General features: G+C 49.8%; 6 protein-coding genes across 6 annotated transcripts; 3 read left to right on the top strand and 3 right to left on the bottom strand.

Moving 5' to 3' along the window:
- Positions 1-12: 12 nt before the first annotated feature.
- A1O9_09507 (uncharacterized protein) lies at positions 13-1,062 on the bottom strand (the record flags this gene model as incomplete). The annotated part of the gene is made up of 1 exon (XM_013401477.1): positions 13-1,062. The coding sequence occupies one exon, from the start codon at positions 1,060-1,062 to the stop codon at positions 13-15; it is 1,050 nt and encodes a 349-aa protein (XP_013256931.1).
- A 1,654-nt stretch (positions 1,063-2,716) lies between these two features.
- Positions 2,717-4,462, bottom strand: A1O9_09506 (uncharacterized protein; the record flags this gene model as incomplete). Its single annotated transcript, XM_013401476.1, has 5 exons — positions 2,717-3,071; positions 3,125-3,183; positions 3,229-3,273; positions 3,324-3,519; positions 3,573-4,462. 5 exons carry the CDS (start codon positions 4,460-4,462, stop codon positions 2,717-2,719), a joined length of 1,545 nt encoding a protein of 514 aa, XP_013256930.1.
- Positions 4,463-4,943: 481 nt separating this feature from the next.
- On the top strand, positions 4,944-5,906 carry A1O9_09505 (uncharacterized protein; the record flags this gene model as incomplete). Its single annotated transcript, XM_013401475.1, has 1 exon — positions 4,944-5,906. One exon carries the CDS (start codon positions 4,944-4,946, stop codon positions 5,904-5,906), a length of 963 nt encoding a protein of 320 aa, XP_013256929.1.
- Positions 5,907-11,957: 6,051 nt separating this feature from the next.
- Positions 11,958-12,200, bottom strand: A1O9_09504 (uncharacterized protein; the record flags this gene model as incomplete). Its single annotated transcript, XM_013401474.1, has 1 exon — positions 11,958-12,200. The coding sequence occupies one exon, from the start codon at positions 12,198-12,200 to the stop codon at positions 11,958-11,960; it is 243 nt and encodes an 80-aa protein (XP_013256928.1).
- Positions 12,201-13,739: 1,539 nt separating this feature from the next.
- A1O9_09503 (uncharacterized protein) lies at positions 13,740-14,885 on the top strand (the record flags this gene model as incomplete). The annotated part of the gene is made up of 2 exons (XM_013401473.1): positions 13,740-13,836; positions 13,888-14,885. 2 exons carry the CDS (start codon positions 13,740-13,742, stop codon positions 14,883-14,885), a joined length of 1,095 nt encoding a protein of 364 aa, XP_013256927.1.
- Positions 14,886-15,835: 950 nt separating this feature from the next.
- On the top strand, positions 15,836-16,801 carry A1O9_09502 (uncharacterized protein; the record flags this gene model as incomplete). Its single annotated transcript, XM_013401472.1, has 1 exon — positions 15,836-16,801. The coding sequence occupies one exon, from the start codon at positions 15,836-15,838 to the stop codon at positions 16,799-16,801; it is 966 nt and encodes a 321-aa protein (XP_013256926.1).
- Positions 16,802-17,005: the final 204 nt, after the last annotated feature.

The following is a 17,005-nucleotide window of genomic DNA, read 5'->3' as shown; positions in this document are numbered from 1 at the left end:
CTGAACTTCACCTTACCCAACCCAACCTCCAATATCCAAGTCACACGGTCCATATAACTCAGGAAACAAGTCACTGAGAAGCCCGTCCATATCGACATGCTGATCCTTGATTCCGTCAAGTGTGAAAAGCACCGGGTCATAAGCCATGTCATCGCCCCAGGGCATGGGCGTCAACGCTTGATCCGTAGACGGAGTTGACAACATTGGAGTCAAAGGAGGAGGCCCGGGAGCATAAGAGAGGGATAAAGGCACATCTCCCGCGTCACCTTCATGTCCATCAAGCTGAAAATCCATCCATCCACTGTCGTCCTCCAGCACTGGCAGATTCTCATCTACTGGTGCAGAATTTACACCACTGCCACTATGTGAGCGCCTTCGCAGGTTTTCCGCCATCTCGCGGGGCGTCACGCCCTGCAGTCGTTTGAAGACACGGTGTAAGTGCCACTTGCTCAGGCCAACCTCCTTGGAGAGCTGAGAGAGGCTCAATTTGGGGCCCTGTAGTGCAGATTCTCTGACAATTCGCACCGCATGCTGGATCTTCGTCCGAACGTCCTCTGGATCCGTGGCTTCCTCTCGGATCACTTCTGATATCTGGGCTACTATGGACGGGTCGCTTCCATTCACGTCCGCAGTCGACGGCGTCGGGGCTGCTCTGATGTTTGGTACGATTGGATCGGGTTTGCACCGCTTACAAGGTCTGTACCCGTCCTGTCTCGCCAGCTGAGCGCTGTCGTAGAACGCGACATTAGCTCTGCGGGCCAGTCTTGCTCGGCAGTCTGGGCGGCAGTAGATCTTCGTTGTCCGCACGGCATAGATGAAAGCTTTACTGGCGGCCGGGTCGCGCGTAGTCAATGCTGCCCATCGCGCTGCCGGAGTGGAGTAGCGATTCGGGGCCGTGGGTTGGCGTGGTTGAGGTTTTGATTGGGGTGTGCTCGCGGAAAGCGGTTGTGTGGCGGCGCGAGCTGTCAAGACATGGTCCGTATAGCCCCCGACCTCGTCGAATAATGAATATGACGCCGTGGCGAGCGACTCTATCGAGGCTGGGAGCAGAGTCGTCCCCATCGCGTAAAGAGGAGGGAGTCCACGACTCACACTTGATATCGAAGCGGGTTATAGTACTGATTTGCAGGTCTTGAAATCCACTACCGTTACCAGGCCTCAGGTCATCTAGCTCCGATCAAACACCACAACCTAGATGGTCTACAGGGGAAGGGGCCAGAGAAACACAATGGTTGAGAGGGGGAAAGGCGCATCTTTGCGGTGCCAGAACTCGACCGTATTCCTGCTCCTTCTGATTGGCCACATCTATGGCAACAGGCACCAGCCCCACAATGCACAGCAAGATATGTCAGCAGCCGCACTATGACGTCCTTATATTCTCTGGACTACATGATTCCAGTAAAGTCGAGGATACGAAGGATGATCTGAGGACAATGCTCAACGGCATTCTGCGCACAATCTAGGCATTTATTGAGAGCGATCACGCCTGCGAGCGTGGAGGCACGGAAGACCGCCTAAGGGGGCTATGCAACCCAACGCAACGACATAGCCTGTGTAAACCCCAGGAACCATGAGCATCATTGCCACGTACCGCGGCGCCGTGGATGTTGTTGCAGTCATTATCAATGAAGCAGTATCTCTCTATCCTAGCGTAGCTAGTACTGTTGGAAAGAAATTCGTAACGGACCCCAATGCGACAATGTAGAATAGTAACAACAGGATAGTCTATATCTTAATGGCCTAGACAGCCAGCTTTAATCCACGGATGCTATAACTCGTGGCGATTAGACGTCTTTTTGGTACAAGCATAATCCCTTGGTATCCGGTGACATTAGCACTGGTCCACTGGAGTGGTTCAACATTTCGGCCGCCCGGAGGGACGAGAAGGGCACAAACCACAACCTTGAGGATTGGCAGCCGGTGCTCACGTTCCCAATGGGCCTCAACTATTTCCCCCAATGCTAAAGCAAGCCCAAGGCTGACTCCCGCGAGCCCGGGACTGGCTCTATTCGCATCACCTCTCAAAGCCCTTGCTTGAATCAGTAGAGACTTAGCGATGTGATAGGCAATTTGGAATCTCATTTCGTGCAGCTTCCGGGACATTTCCCATTGGTTGTCGAATGGCCTGCTATAAGCCCAGATGAATTCCACGCCATCCTCGCTCGGATTTCCTCTCAGATGCCCAGTGATGAGGTCATTCTAGCTATCTGACAGCTATCAACTGCAATCTTCAAAGGATTCAGAGGTCAACATACCCGCCTCGACTTAATGATTACGAGCAGTTTCCTTGGCCGAGAGTGAGACAAAAGAGGCCGGCTCCTAATGAGATGAGGAAACGGCAGATGGATGGTGCCATGGACCAAGAAAGACCGGATGACAGAGAAGCGATGGAAAAGGCTGCACCAGAGGTAGAACTGCCCTACCATTTCCACGCCGTGCGGATGGCGAAGAGATGTCTACGCGCAACGCAGGAAGGGAGGAGGCTAAGAAGGTTATATTTCTAGCATGGCGCGACGGCTAGTGAAGCATAAGGATCGTAGGCATATCTCACCAGCGGTCCGCTTGACTACGGACGGACCGAGAGTAGGACATGATATGAATTGGGAGACCGCAGACAAACTCCTTAGAATTAGCTGGGCCCCTCTGGGCTTAGCCCGGCCGGAGGATGAAATCAGCAAATCAAGGCTCAACACTATCCGCCCTGGGAGAATATTCATTATATCTCGGTGGCATGCAACGTCCGTCTGTGGACCGTCACCCACATATCGGTCTGTAAGTGAATCCCGAAACATCTCGTCTTCCAGGGACTCAAGGGGTTCATAAGACTGAACTCGAAACGACGGAGTAGTTCCAAGATCACCTTATTCAGCTCGATCATGGCCACGGTCTTACCCAGACATTGATACTTCCCATATCCAAAAATGAGCTCATTATTTTGCTCCATCGCCTTTATTTTCTCGGCAGATGGTTCGTCTCCGCCATCACTTTGGAGAATCCATCGCTCGGGCCGGAAAGCGTCCTCGTCGGGCCCAAAAAGAGCCGTCGAGTGGTGGACCTGTTTTGCCGAGTAGCTAGATTTGGGTGAACTCAGTAAGGTGGAAATCCAAGCGCAAGGAGAACCTACGCAATTGAGATGCCACCAGGAACGAAGTGACCGCTGATGGTGTCACCGGCAGGCGGAGTCTTTTGTCCTCAGCAACCACAAACCTTCGATCTACGGGTACTTACCTTCTTCGCCAACATGCCTGCAATGGGTGGATACCAACGCAGCCCCTGCACCAGTGTCAACAGAGCACTCAGCTCCTGGCACCAAAAGTACTTACCTCCTTGATGCACGCCTGCAGGTATGGAAGATCCCTCGCTTGGGCATTGGAGATGATTAGGTCACCCGAAGGTATCTTTCCAACCGCGACTGCCTCATCGATCTCGGTCATTAATCTCTTATAAACCAACGGACTGGAAATGATGCCGCGCAGCGTTGCTCGAAGTCCGGTAGCAGTTGTGTCCGACCCGGCGGCCCTGTCTACCCTGTCAGCATGTCGTTAACAGCAGGCCAAACGGCAAAATCAAACAATTGCATGACACTCTCCGACTCAGCTTCTTGTTGGCTGAGTCCATGTCGAATGAAGCTACCAAGCATGTCACTGTATTCGCCCTTGGCCTTGCCATCAGGTCCAAACCGCTTGGCCACCTGTTCTCGTGTAATGGCCAAAACCTTGCCTAGACCAAGCTTGCTGTTAGCAGAGGGCGCGAAGAGACCAAGGAAGCCGATGTCGGTGAGGAACTCGATGACGCGAGGGAGGCAGCAAGTGCAAAAGATACTGGGAAAGATCGTCTCGAGTTCATGGATATACCCCAGGTTGTCATTATCGTCCCGGAGATCATGGAACTTGCCATCGAATGACACTTTGCTCATAACGTCGCTGGTGAAGAACTGAATCTTGCGTGCCAGGTCCATCGGAATCATCTTTCCCGGGCTGCTGACGTACTTCGTGTTGATGAGATGGACCAATTCTTGCATGCAATCGTCGATGTCCTGCTCGAGAGTGAGATTTTCTTTGCCGGAATATCCAAATCCCATTCTCCGCCTTAGATCCTCGTGTTTGGCCTCATTTCGATTCGAGAGGACGTTATCTTGTCCCGGGTTCAAACGCATGGCGATGTACCAGTCGGACCGCGTATAGGGCGACCGCGCCGCCGACATGCGACGCAAGACATCTGGGTCTGCCGTCAACAGGGTGTTTGGAGCTATTCGGACCAACGGCCCATATTGCTGATGGAGACGTCTGAATCTGTCGTAGATCTCGCCGTCGAGGTGGGTTTTGAACAGGGGAAAGACGGACAATCCCCAGAGGCGCGGGCCCGGAATATGGCTGAGACGGGCGTACAATCGTATGTAGAAGATGGCGACCAGTACGAGGCTGATCAAGCCCAAATTGAGCAGCATAGGGCCGGTGACCATCATGCTAGTGGATGTGGTAGAGACAGGACAGGCGGTGGAGGGGAGCTTGGTCTGTGGGAGAACGGCTGATTCCGGGATACCTCGAGGCTGGCGGTAGAGGCTTCAGAGGGCGAATAATCCCTGAGACAAACCCTGCGTTAGTATAACATCCGCTGAGGCAAAGCCGACGAACGGGGCCTGGCCTGAGTGATATACAACAACATAGATGCGCCGCTGCGGAAGGAAGTGTTAGAGTTCCCGGCGGAGGTCGGTCCAAGGTTAGTGCCCGTGAATAATATTAAGCCGTGCGGGGTCAACGAAGCTAGTCAAACCACGCCTTTCCGCGTTCATCTACGGCCAAGGGCTAGATAAAGCTTGCCATTGAAACCCGTTGTTGAAGTATCTATATGATCCTCTCTATCACGCGGCTGACACTGACGCGTGCTTCAAAACTCTTGCCATTGCAGTCAACCATTAAGCCAGGAGACGAGTAAGTGACGCCATGACCTCACCATGGCAACATCAAGACCATCCCAATGTAGAAATCGAGGCAGATGAACCGAATGAAGCAGATTCGGCAGTCGGGGACGAGATCTCTCAACATACCCAATCTATCCAATCCAGCCTGTTCCAGGGGGTCGAGGAAAATGGGCGAAAATACCACAGATACAAAGATGGCTCGTACATCCTACCGGAGGACGACAAAGAACAAGAGAGGCTCGACTTACAGCACGAGATGTTCCTCCAATCCTTTGGCCGGAAGCTGTATCTGGCGCCCATAGACTGCGAGCTCCATGAGGTCCTGGACCTTGGGACGGGCACTGGAATGTGGGCAATTCAATTTGCGGACGAACATCCCAAGTCGAGCGTCCTCGGCATCGACCTGAGTCCCATCCAGCCGACATGGGTCCCGCCAAACTGCAAGTTTGAAGTGGACGACTTTGACACCTCCTGGACATTTCCCCAGCAGTTCGACTTGATCCATGGCCGAATGCTCCTCACTGCCAGCGCCGACTTCCCTCAGCTGTTCCGTCGGGCGTACGATTCACTGAAGCCAGGTGGATGGATTGAGATGCAAGATTTGTACATGCCGCTTCTGTCCGACGACGGGAGTTTGGAGGGCACTACATTTGCAGAATGGAATGAGAAATATATAGAAGCTTGTGCAGTCCTCAAGAGAAATCCCTCCTGGACAGCCAAGTACAAGGAATGGATCACGGGGGTAGGTTTCGAGAATGTCAAAGAACACATCTTCAAGTGGCCCATCAACCCGTGGCCCAAAGACAAGAATCTGAAAGAGATGGGATTGTGGAACATGGCCAACATGCTCAACGGGTTGGACGGATTCACCGTCAGACTGTGGACGACGGCCCTCGGGATGACCACTGAGGAAATCCAGGCGTTCCTCGTCCCCGTCCGGAAGGACATCAGAGACACCAAGATTCATTCGTACTGGCGCATGTAAGTGTCTTTGGATCTTTCTCCGAAGAACCCTGCTAACATTGCATCTCCCGACACGTCATCTACGGCCAGAAGCCCAGATAACGATTTCGATCCCGCTTACACGGTCAATCACCGTGTCCGCGCCCTGCGAGGAGTCGTCTTGTGTTGCGGCGTATCTGCCAATCTAGATATACTCCTAATTGGAATCCAACATCTGGGATTCACCACTATCGTTTTACCGTTCGGCCGTCCACCGGGTCGGATATTTCACCGCCAATATTTCTGTTGGTCTTACTTGACAAGGTTGCAGAGGGAGCAGTATGTTGTGCGACAAGGGCGTAGGAATGCAGCGATGCGATGGTGCCTACATGGCCAGAATTGATCCACATATACGCAAGTGTGCCGGTATCCTTGCCGACGACTATGTGTGAGGCACCATAGCATGCATGAGGGGCACGTGGCTGATGACAACCACAATTCGCCGTGCCCAGGATAGGCACCTCGATTCGTTTTAAGAAAGGAAAGATTTTCCCAAGTCCGACTCTAATTTACTCTTCCGATCTTCCCTCCTCAATCATTATCATGGCTTTACCTTTTCTCCTTATTTGCGATCTTTTTAAGCAGCCCCCTTCCCCCAAGGAAGCCAGACGAGCGCGACCGAGTCATTTAGTTATGGTTTCAGAGGCACAATCCTAACAATATTAGACCGTGGAAACGTGACCATTCCACGTATAAATCAGTGCCAAGACTTACTAGTGCCTAAAACCACGGTGACCATTCCACGTCCAGGATTCCATACTAAACATTCCCATCTAATAGTTGTCATCGTAACTTTCCACGTATTGATAGTTTCATCAATTTTATACTTTTTGCTCCATGAATACGGCATTAGTACTAAATAGTCCGAGTTTAAGCTCCGCATCCATACTGGTGGATAAGCGGCATGGGTCGGACCCTCCCGTCCGCTATTTACGAGTTGTCCCACAGTTAGGGGCCTTGTCAAAAGGTCGCTAAATAACACGGTTCTTGGCGTAAAATCAGTGGCACACAAACCCTGCCATGTCAGTCACTCAATCCCTACGGGCCACAGTACGGTGTACTTCTCTGCACTGGACACACCAGACCTGTTACACGCCTCAAAATATTCGAGAACATATCCTGCGGAAGCACGCGATTAAGGGCAAGTTAGTGAAGGAGATTCAAGCCTGGATCAACCAAGTCCCAGGAAATTATGGAGGTCGTGGTCGTGTCATGTCCCATTTATTCCCGGATTGGCACATAAAGAAGGGTTTGCATGCAACGCCGTTACCTGTAACTTCCGTACTGCAAGCCAAGAGGTCATTGAAAGCCACTGTAGCAAGGAGCATGGTATGGAGAGTTGACAACAACCGCGTGATTGGCAGGTATATTCATGCGTCGCTTTGCATGTTTACTCGCCAAAGGCCCTGGATACATTACTGTCAATTGAAGGATCGCCTGGGACAGGTAGACCTGAGCCCATAGGGGAAGTTAGCCGATGGAGAACGAGGCTACGTCACGTGACCACAGCCCTGGATGCCTTGATGTATTGCATGGTGCATTGGAGCAACGCACCAATGCAGCAATGCACGCATGCTGGCATGATATATACTCGATCACTGCCTTATATAGGACTATTCGTAGTCAACTTCGTCAACAATCCTATACCTCCCTTTAGGATACCCAAACGAGGATAGCTTCCTTCAGTCTATCCTTAATCTACCCCTCCTGATACCCCCTTATCAAGGAACCCCCTTGGTCGGTACTGCTTCGCGGTTCGGGTCATAACATAGCGCCAAAACTTTCGCAGGCAGACGACCCACTTTAGCTGTGTAGCGCAAAATATTAGGGGTTGGCGTGTGTAGTGCGAAATGAAAACGCGCAGTGCCGAACGCGAGCCTTGTAGCATAGTCCTCGCTGAAGGGGTGTAATTACGGTATCTTTGGCTTCGTCATGGCTGTCGAGAAGCGAATAAATTTATTGGACTAGTACGGGCTCAAAGTTGTCAGTCCAGAGCAAGCATTGATATGTTGCCACTGCCAGAGCGCCTTGAGCGTTGGTGCCGATTACGCGTTGCAGCATATCGCAAGTCATCAGAGTGTTGGACACGATTAGCCGAGATGAATCTACCAGCGTCCCATGATGGAGCGGCCATCAAGCATTTACACGGATATGGCGGGGAGCACGTCAAGAACAAGTATAGGTAGGAGTCGGTGAAGGCACTTAGCAAATAGGATTTGGCAATAGTATTCAGCATTCAGCATTCGGCGACCGGCGTGTAGCAGTTTATTTTATTCCGAGTTCGCATTCAGGAGGTGGCATTTAATAAATAGCGACACAGTAAGCAGTATTTAGTAATAGTATCCATTAATTAGTGTTTAGCAATGGCATTCAGGAAATGGAATCATCGAGTAGTATTAGGTGAATATATTAAGCGGTGGTATTAGGCCAGGCCCATTCAGTAGTCGCATTTCGCAAATCGTATTTACCATTCTGCATTTATTATTCGGCGATTAACGTGTAGCAATTCACTGGCCTTTCGCGCCCGTATTCAGCAATCGCGTTCAGCAAATATATTTAGCAGTAGTATTTAGGAAATGCTGTTTAGTAGTAATATTCAGCAGTAGTATTCGGCAAGTAGGATTTAGTAAATACTGAAGTTAGACCGAAGACTAGATAGTATCGACGACGATACTTGGCAGCACAAGGAAAGTCGGCCAGATAGGTCGCTATGCTACGTCTGATAGAAAGACCCGGGCATGAAGGGCTGTGCAGAAAAGCGTAGCGAATCGAGTACAGTATCGTGAGGGACTCAATAAGCATCCGGCATCGGCAGAGAGCGAGAGCCACTTTCAGACGAGGGTGAAGCCATGTCATGCCACCATCGGCTTTACCCGCGTCGGGTCAGGCTCCATGTTCTCGAAGACGTGGCGAAGTGCCAGCAGTGGAAGGAAATATCTATCTACTTAGGGGATCAATAGGATGAATTATATTCCGGGACGAGAGTGAAAGACGGGAAGGGTCTAAGGGCTAAGGAGGAGTGGATGGTAGAGTAAAGTAGAAGAGGAAACGGTTCAGCTTTCCCATCATGCTGGATGTTGAACCTATTCATTCTGGTCTAAGGACTGTGAGGACAGGTTGACGCCTGGAGTATTGGCGGCAGCTTCTGACTCGGGCTCGGCCACCGACACCGGTATTAATAGCGGTTGTTATGTCGGGCTAGAACTTCGTTTTGTTTCCAAATCAAGGACTTTTCCGAGCTCACGTCCCAGTTCTTCTGCAATAGGATTTATAAGAACTTTGCGACCTTGAGGACTGGCAGGGAGATTTAAGGGCTTTTTCGAGGTACTCAAAATGCTGAACCAAAACCCCTTTATAGATGAGTGGAATGGTCTGCGCGAGTGAGAATGTCTTCTGCTTGGTGTCTTGTAGAATAGCGGAGAATGGCGTAGACGTTGCGTGTCGGATGGGTAAGCCGTGCCCAGGGACAACATCGCGTGGGCATCTTGTCAATTGACACATCCTTGGGGCCATATTTAGGGTGTGTCGGCTGGTATAGCGATAAATTAGGTCAATCGATACGTTACGATGGATTTTCCACAGTTTCAAGATGATCGGGATTGAAAGAAGAATTAGGGAGGAACATATAACAACCCCATCAGTAAAATATGCTAAAAATAGCTGAGATAGACAATGATAGATAGGCGCCACGTATAATAATGGGTGAGATTCTAACGGGCGACCGTTGAAAATAATCAAGAATGGATTGGGGTTAGTAGACTAGAGTGAAAGATGATTCACGAGGGTTTACTGCGGTGGGCGACGGTGGGCACGGTAGAGAAGGTGGACCGCAGTGGTTGTTAATGGCAGACATGGCTGAACTGCCATGGTGGACAGTGGTAGTTCCAGCGAGGATTATATCGGCGATGGGGAATGTCAAATTATAAGTCGAGGTCGGGGGTCGAAGGGCTGAAGCGTCCGTAGAACAAACCGAAAGAGACGGTAGTGCCGCCGAGGCGATATTTGGAGAGGGGGCTAGAAGAGTGGCAGAATTTACGGTAGGAAGCAATATTTTGCGAAGCAGAATGCCATCTGCAAGCAGCGACATTTTATAACAGTAGTAACGCTGGTGGAGTTTATCGGCTGACTTACAGGGGATGGACGACATCACATCGGGAAATGTAGGCCTCCTGGTGCATTGCTTGAACGTGTGCGGTGTAGAGCAGTTCCATAGTGGAAGTGTGTATAGCTGATGTGCATATGGCACCGGCATTTGTAGTATTGATGATAGCGGCATTTACAGCAATACAGCGGCCAGCTCTCCAATTTCCAGGGGAGATATTATAAGAAGTCGCCACGCCTCTCTCTGAGGCGGTACTGGCTACGGCAATATTGTTGCGGTCTAGGCAGTTGAGAATATACCTATGTTTGGCATTAGATGAATAGAGCCATGAAGAGTCTCACATACGTACACAAGAACGATCATTGGCAATAAGCGAAGATCGATTTTCCGTACGGGCGCCCGCTCTGCCATTTGCCGTTGCTCTGAACTAAGTGATTTCACATATGGAGGAGTTTGATGCTTCGTCGCTGCCACACTCGGGAGTTCTTCTTGAAACTCGGTCGTGGAGACCTTGCCGTCACGGCGGCTTGAGTCGCTTTGAACATAGTCGTGGCCAACTTCGTGTGAAACCATTGTCGAAATTTCAACGGAATCTCCACTGGGCAGTAGAGGATCACCTATAAATTGCACAATATAGGGCTTGCAAATTTCATAGAGGTGAGGAGATGAATGGCTTCACAAAAGGGACAGTAATATGAGACAGCACGTAGGATAGACAATTTATCACTCACTCTCATCTTCCTCCACCTCTATGAAGGTCCTTACATTTTCCCGGGATGGAAACATTGTTGAGTTGATCCACCTGTGCTGTAACCCCAGAAGACTCTACGTTAAAGGTCATAATCGCACAAAGGGGTATGTGATTCCACTCAGGCGCAGTGTAAAGCAAAGATATCCACAATTATGACATATGGAGAAAATCTGGCTTGAGGATAAGAAAAGTGGGCTAAATGCGATGGGGTCTCAAGGCAAATGTTGGCTGTGGCGGTTGTTCTGGGACCACTAAAATTGGGCCAGGAGACATTACGAGGCTTGTACTCTAAATGATAAAGCTAGAGAAAGCTTACATATTAACGTTGAAGGCTCCGCAAACCTGCCGATGTTCCATCGGAAGTTTCTGCCGAAGAGAAATCAGATTTAGTGTCCTAGAATTGTATGGGTTTCAGGGATAAGGATTGGACGTTACTATGAATAGGTAATGGTTCAGCTTTCCCCAACTCACTACGGATACTACTCCGTACGTTCAAATCCTTTCCTCGGATAGGAGGGAGACGGTAAGATATCGGTATTGACGCCGCTATGATAGCTTTAGCATGATGAATACAAAAAGACCCTGCCAAATGAGTATGCCTTGGTTCCGGCTCCGGAGCTCAATGCATAGACTTAGAAGGCATGGACCATGCTTATTCATAATATAATAAAGCTGAATTGCATTGACCAACTCGATCTGAGGGCTACTTCTCAGCACCCGAAGAGTAAAACAGAACGAAACGAATGTCTTCATGACAGCAGCTAATGTTGATAGTAACTCAACAGCTTACAGCTCACATTATGTCCGTATGTGCTTGTCGCTTCGCAATGCTGCTGCTTTCAATAAATAGCGGCGAGACGATGATGATAATAGTGCTCATGTGACCACCATACGTTTGCGACCCTTAGGACCTCGTTGAATCTCAGGGTCAGCCTCTCGACCTTTCGGTCCTTGTTTGTAGACATCCTCATCACCCAGAGCTGGACCAAAAGTCTATCCGCATCTCCAAGACCAATATTTTGATAGAGCATACCATTTGAAGTTGTCGGCATTTCGAATAGCAGCATATACGCCCCGGTTCTTGAGCTGCATGGCATTGAAGGCACCTAGTCCATTGATGGGAACGCTATTAGGATTCGAGTAATCCCTGATTTGATGAATCCCGCCTTCGTTGGGCTCATTCAGCGATGAAAACCTGTCAACAGTCTCCAGAAGATAGGTCTATTGCATGGGCTCATGGAGGAGAATGCCTCTAGGACTGTCCATATAATCGCTATCGCGGTCTCCCAGGCCAGCGCAAGTGTGCTCTGGGAGCACGTGGCCGGATAGATCAGTGACAAGGAGTTCAGTCTCCCAGGGAAAAGGAAAGTCGAAGGCTTCTTCGCACAAAGATTGCCACGCGTACTGCCCACCGTTTTCGGCATCAGGATCTAATCCATCAAAGTCCAGCGTTGTGTATGAGTAGACCCCAAACCCGGATGCAGTCAGAATTCGCCCGCATAGTCGCTCTTCTTCTACTTCGGGATGGTCGCCTAGAGCGATTTCTAGATTGTCGAACTTCTCGTGCAACTAGTAAGCAACCGAAGATGCAGAAAGAATGAACTCAACATTCTGCGAGTCGATATGATTGGCATGAATATTGGCGACTTCCATGAAGACGTGCTTCACAAAGTCAGCCTTTTCAGGTCGGAAATATCGAAGAAAGGTTTCATCGCAAGGACTGAAGGTGATGGCCGCCACTCTGGCTAACAAGATCGCATCCGCAAAGGCGACGCGCAATTTCGCGTCCGCATTCGGTACTCGATTGCTTGGGCCTGTAGATACAAAATGCGGGAGCGAGGCATTGCAGAGCGGACTGAGGAATAAGTTGCTCAAGAGCCAGGAGAGGTAGCGAAATTGCATTATGCAATGATGTTTCAGCTTTTCAAGAGTCAACGCATTTGGTGGTGTCTCTCTGAGGACCAGGTGGGTAAATATGTCCGAAGGTTGATATTGATTGCAGGGGGGGGTTACAAGTTTGGTTGTTAGCATTGAGAGGGAGATCGCAAGGGGTTATAGGGCTGGCTTTAATCGGTCAAATGGTCACTATCCCGACCGCCTTGAAGCTGTGAAATCAGCCCTTAGTAGTTGAATCATCATTCTCGGACTGTTATGGCGGCAAGATACCGTAAACGCGTGCGCGACGACACGTGTTTCCCACCTTCAGTTGTCACCGCCCGTCACGCGTCTCGATACATGAACGGCAGACACTCACTTCTCATCCATGTGTACATTTGATCTCTGGACATGTATCGCCATTGGCTAGACCAATCTCCTTGGCCCAGCAGGCCGTATGCTCTGCGCCCCAGCCAGCAATATTATCAATGATCAGACCAGGCCTTTGTATGACTAGTACTAGGAGGCTCGAGGATGCCGATTGTTGAGTGTTGAGCGCTATAGAGAATTAGAATGCCTTGAGAATCTCACCTGTCTTGCAAATCACAAGGGCGCATGATCATGCCTTGGATAACAACAGACAGAAGGGTCTCAATAGGCATATTTTCCAGGAGCGGAAGATGTAGCACTCTTTGAGCAACATGGGGGCATCTTCACGCATGAAGATTGAAGTTCTGCATTACGAGCCGCAGGCCCACTAAAACATGCACTTTCCTTCAGAATTCTCTTGCTACCTCAAGCACGAGGTAAGCGGGACGCGCAAATATTGCTCCTACGCGCGAATAGAGGAGGAGACAGGAAATCAACAGGTAACATGTACTCGTAGTTATTCGGGGTAAAGGCGGCAAGCGCTAAAACTTCTTGGCTTAGCGCGCATTTGGGCATGCCAAGACATACTAACTACTTCTCCGAAACTTGGGAGCTCAATTGATGAGATCGCAGTCTTTAAGGCGAAGTTGATCTTGGTGAACAACTGACGACTCGTTTTTCTGCACGGCATGCAGAACATCTGTACAAGATGTGCTCGCATGAGCCTTCGGATCCGAAATTTGTCTCTGCCCATTCTTCGTGTCGCCAATGCAAAACCCTTTTCCATCTCCAGCGTTGCTCGAAACGATGAAGATGGTAACGAGCCCATAGCCTGACCTCATGCCGCTCATTTGCTAATTGATCTAGGTCCCTCAGGCTCTCAGCAGCCATCCGAACAGCCCCAGCCACGACGGGGCTTAAAGAATATCAATCCACGTCCACAAGGTCCACGTATCATTCGACAAGCAAACCCTCCTAGACCCGATCAGCCAATGAAAGCTGGAGGGCCATCAGTACCCTCGAGGAAGACGCCCTATGGCGGTCAATACCAAGGTCAAAGACAAGGACAATCCCCAGGATCACCTCCAACCGTGCTTCGCCGAACCGGAACGGGCACTGGTCGGCTTCCATCAGGGCAAGTTCAAGGATCACGCTTTATCCGAAAATCACAGACTGGCGCCCCTGATAGTGGTCGGAGAGGGAAACCTCAGAGTGACAAGCGGATGGCCTTGGCTCGTGGAAAGGCCAAAGAAGACAAGGAAAGTGAGCAAGATGCGGAGGTAGAAGACATTGATGCCCAGGCCGATGATTACATAGCGAAATGTGTCGATCGTCCAGTCAACCCTACAGAACCCATCGAACATGTACCTGGCGAAAACATGTCCATTGAAGAATTACGCAAGGATTGGCCCAACATTCCCCTCTCTGCTACAGGTCTGACTGAGAGTGTACAACAAAGAATTGAGTTCCTAGCGCACCGCCTTCCTCATGGCTATCAGACGCCAATGCAACTCGTCGAGCGTTATCGAAAGGGCAAGCTCACACGATTTGAGTCCGAGGAGGAGAAGGAAACCGTGTTGAAGCTCGCAGCAGAAGTTTCGAAGCAAAAAGCAGATGAAATCACTGAGAAGAATGGTGTGGAGGTACACGCGAAGGACATGGCATTTGATGATCTCTCCACACGATCCGATGAACGCAATACTCTGGCTGATGCCTATGTCAAAGGCACATATCCGGCCTTGGAGAAGCAGAAGATGCCCTTCCTCGACCAGATCACTCGCAATCTCCGCAACAATGACACATACAATCCCATGCAAAGTGAACAGTTCATGAAAGCAATTGCAAGCATGACCTCACAACGATAATAACAGGACGGCCATCAGCAGTAGAAGACGCATAAGTAAGATAGCTTGCCTTGGTCGAGGTACACGCCATCGTTGTACCAAAATACGATAGATGTTTCTAGGGTGGTAGGCACTTTACAAAATCCTAATGCTTTCTACATAAGTGCATTATATTAGTATGACTCTGTTTAGAAAGTAAGATAATTCTGCGTCAGAGAATTCGTTTCAGACAGAGCACTGGCAATTTTAAAGCATTATCATTTTGCATCAGCTAACCATCACTAGGAATCTATATGGTTAGTAGATACTTCTACTCAATTCACAGCCACCTGGGCACTCTATCTCTATCAATAATCATTCCACCTTGCGTGCACTACCCTCTCAAGGCTCAGTACTTCCATTTATCCAGAGCAGGTCCCGGGGACACATGGGACAGGACCGGGAGGAGCCATTCTCGAGCCAAGACACAAAACAGCAGCGGTGGAACTGATGGCGATAGGCCAGCGGAAACAGCCATTCATGCAGCTCGATATCCTCCCTGCAGATGCCGTACTCAACCGGCTGGTAGCGGTCCACGAGGCTGCCAAATCTAGGACCCTTATATGGTGGTCTGACTCCGAGAGTGCAATGTTAAGGCGCAAGAAACCGCGCACACATCGGCGAGTGCATTCCTGTTGGCGCCAAAGTGACTATCAACGGAACAGGCAGACAACCTCGTGATGACGATCAATAAGTCAGTGCTACAGCCTCTGGAATGCTTTAGAATCATGGAAAATAGGCTCCAAGAGGTCATCTTGCCTAGTAATTATCTATATAACCCAGAACGGTAACCATAGAATAGAAGAAGACAGAAATCTCAACTACGCTGACTTGCCTGTATCGATTGGCCCGTACAGTTGTACAGTCCAAATCCTCCAACAGCTACACAGTTCGCTGGGTCTTTCTCGACAGATTTGTGGTCCAAGACTTCTATGCAAATATCAATGCACGAGCCCGGTATTAGACATGCGGTCATTGCGCTCAGCGCATTATATGAAAATTACGAGCATCCACAGAAGGCGGACAAGACCAGTTCCAAGTTCGCCATCCAACATTACGGCCGAGCCATCCAACGTATAATAAAAGTGGATACCTCGAGGCCAAGCCAGGCTGCTGATGCAGTCTTGATCGCATGCATTCTTTTCACAGCATTCGAGTGCCTGCAAGGTCGTTACAAATCAGCAGTTACCCACGTCGCTAGCGGCATTAACACTTTTGCAGAGGGACAAGCGCAGCCCGCTACACGTAAACATGGCTACGTTTCTGGGGATATTATACGTACAATGTTCCTTCGACTGGAGACCCAAGCACTTGAACTTGATGATAATGGACTTGAGACCGCCCCGAAGACATTTTATATCTGGAGGACTATCGCATTACCTCCCACATTTCAAACAATTGAGGAGGCTAGAGTGTCGGTTGATATTTGCTTGAATCGATTGTTACATCTTTTCAAGAAAGCTACAGATTCAATGTTGGCGACTGAAGTTGTGCCTTCCACGGAGACTATACGTGCAATAGAGGTGGAGTATGCTCAGATCGATCAGTACTATCGAGATTTCAGTGACAAACTCGACCTGGCCAAATCTCCGCCTTCAGACCCTGGTGTCTTATTACTGGAAATATCTAGAGCTCTCGTAAGAATCTTGCTGGAGCTAGATTTCTCACGGGGTGAAATGCTGTTCGATCATTTCCATGACAAGGTTATATATTGGTCCTCCGAGCCGACGCGCACGACACACTGCAGGATCGGTGCACTTCCGAAATTCCCTTCATCGGGTCCTCCGCCACGCAACTCGTCCGCGGTTTGCCGAAGTCCTCGGTCGTACCTGAGTTTTGGAAGGTATGTCCGTAATACGAAGCGTGCCGACTTGATCCCGAGGTTCAGATCCGTGTGAATCACAAGATTGATGCTATGCGAAGTTGTGGTTGCATGCGGTTCAAGCCCTGGTCATCAAGGGTTTATTCGAGTATCCCGTGCATTTCCTGTATGTCGGCACAAAGGCTGTGATGGAGTGCAGAACGTCTTGACTGATGTTGCCATTCTCGATCTTCCTATCACTTCACATCTACCAGGTACTAAGTATCAAACACTATATTGT

Source organism: Exophiala aquamarina, assembly GCF_000709125.1.
Source record: "Exophiala aquamarina CBS 119918 chromosome Unknown aczIA-supercont1.10, whole genome shotgun sequence".
Taxonomy (NCBI): domain Eukaryota; kingdom Fungi; phylum Ascomycota; class Eurotiomycetes; order Chaetothyriales; family Herpotrichiellaceae; genus Exophiala; species Exophiala aquamarina.
The sequence above is the reverse complement of the archived record's forward strand: the minus strand, read 5'-3'. Positions and strand labels throughout refer to the sequence as shown.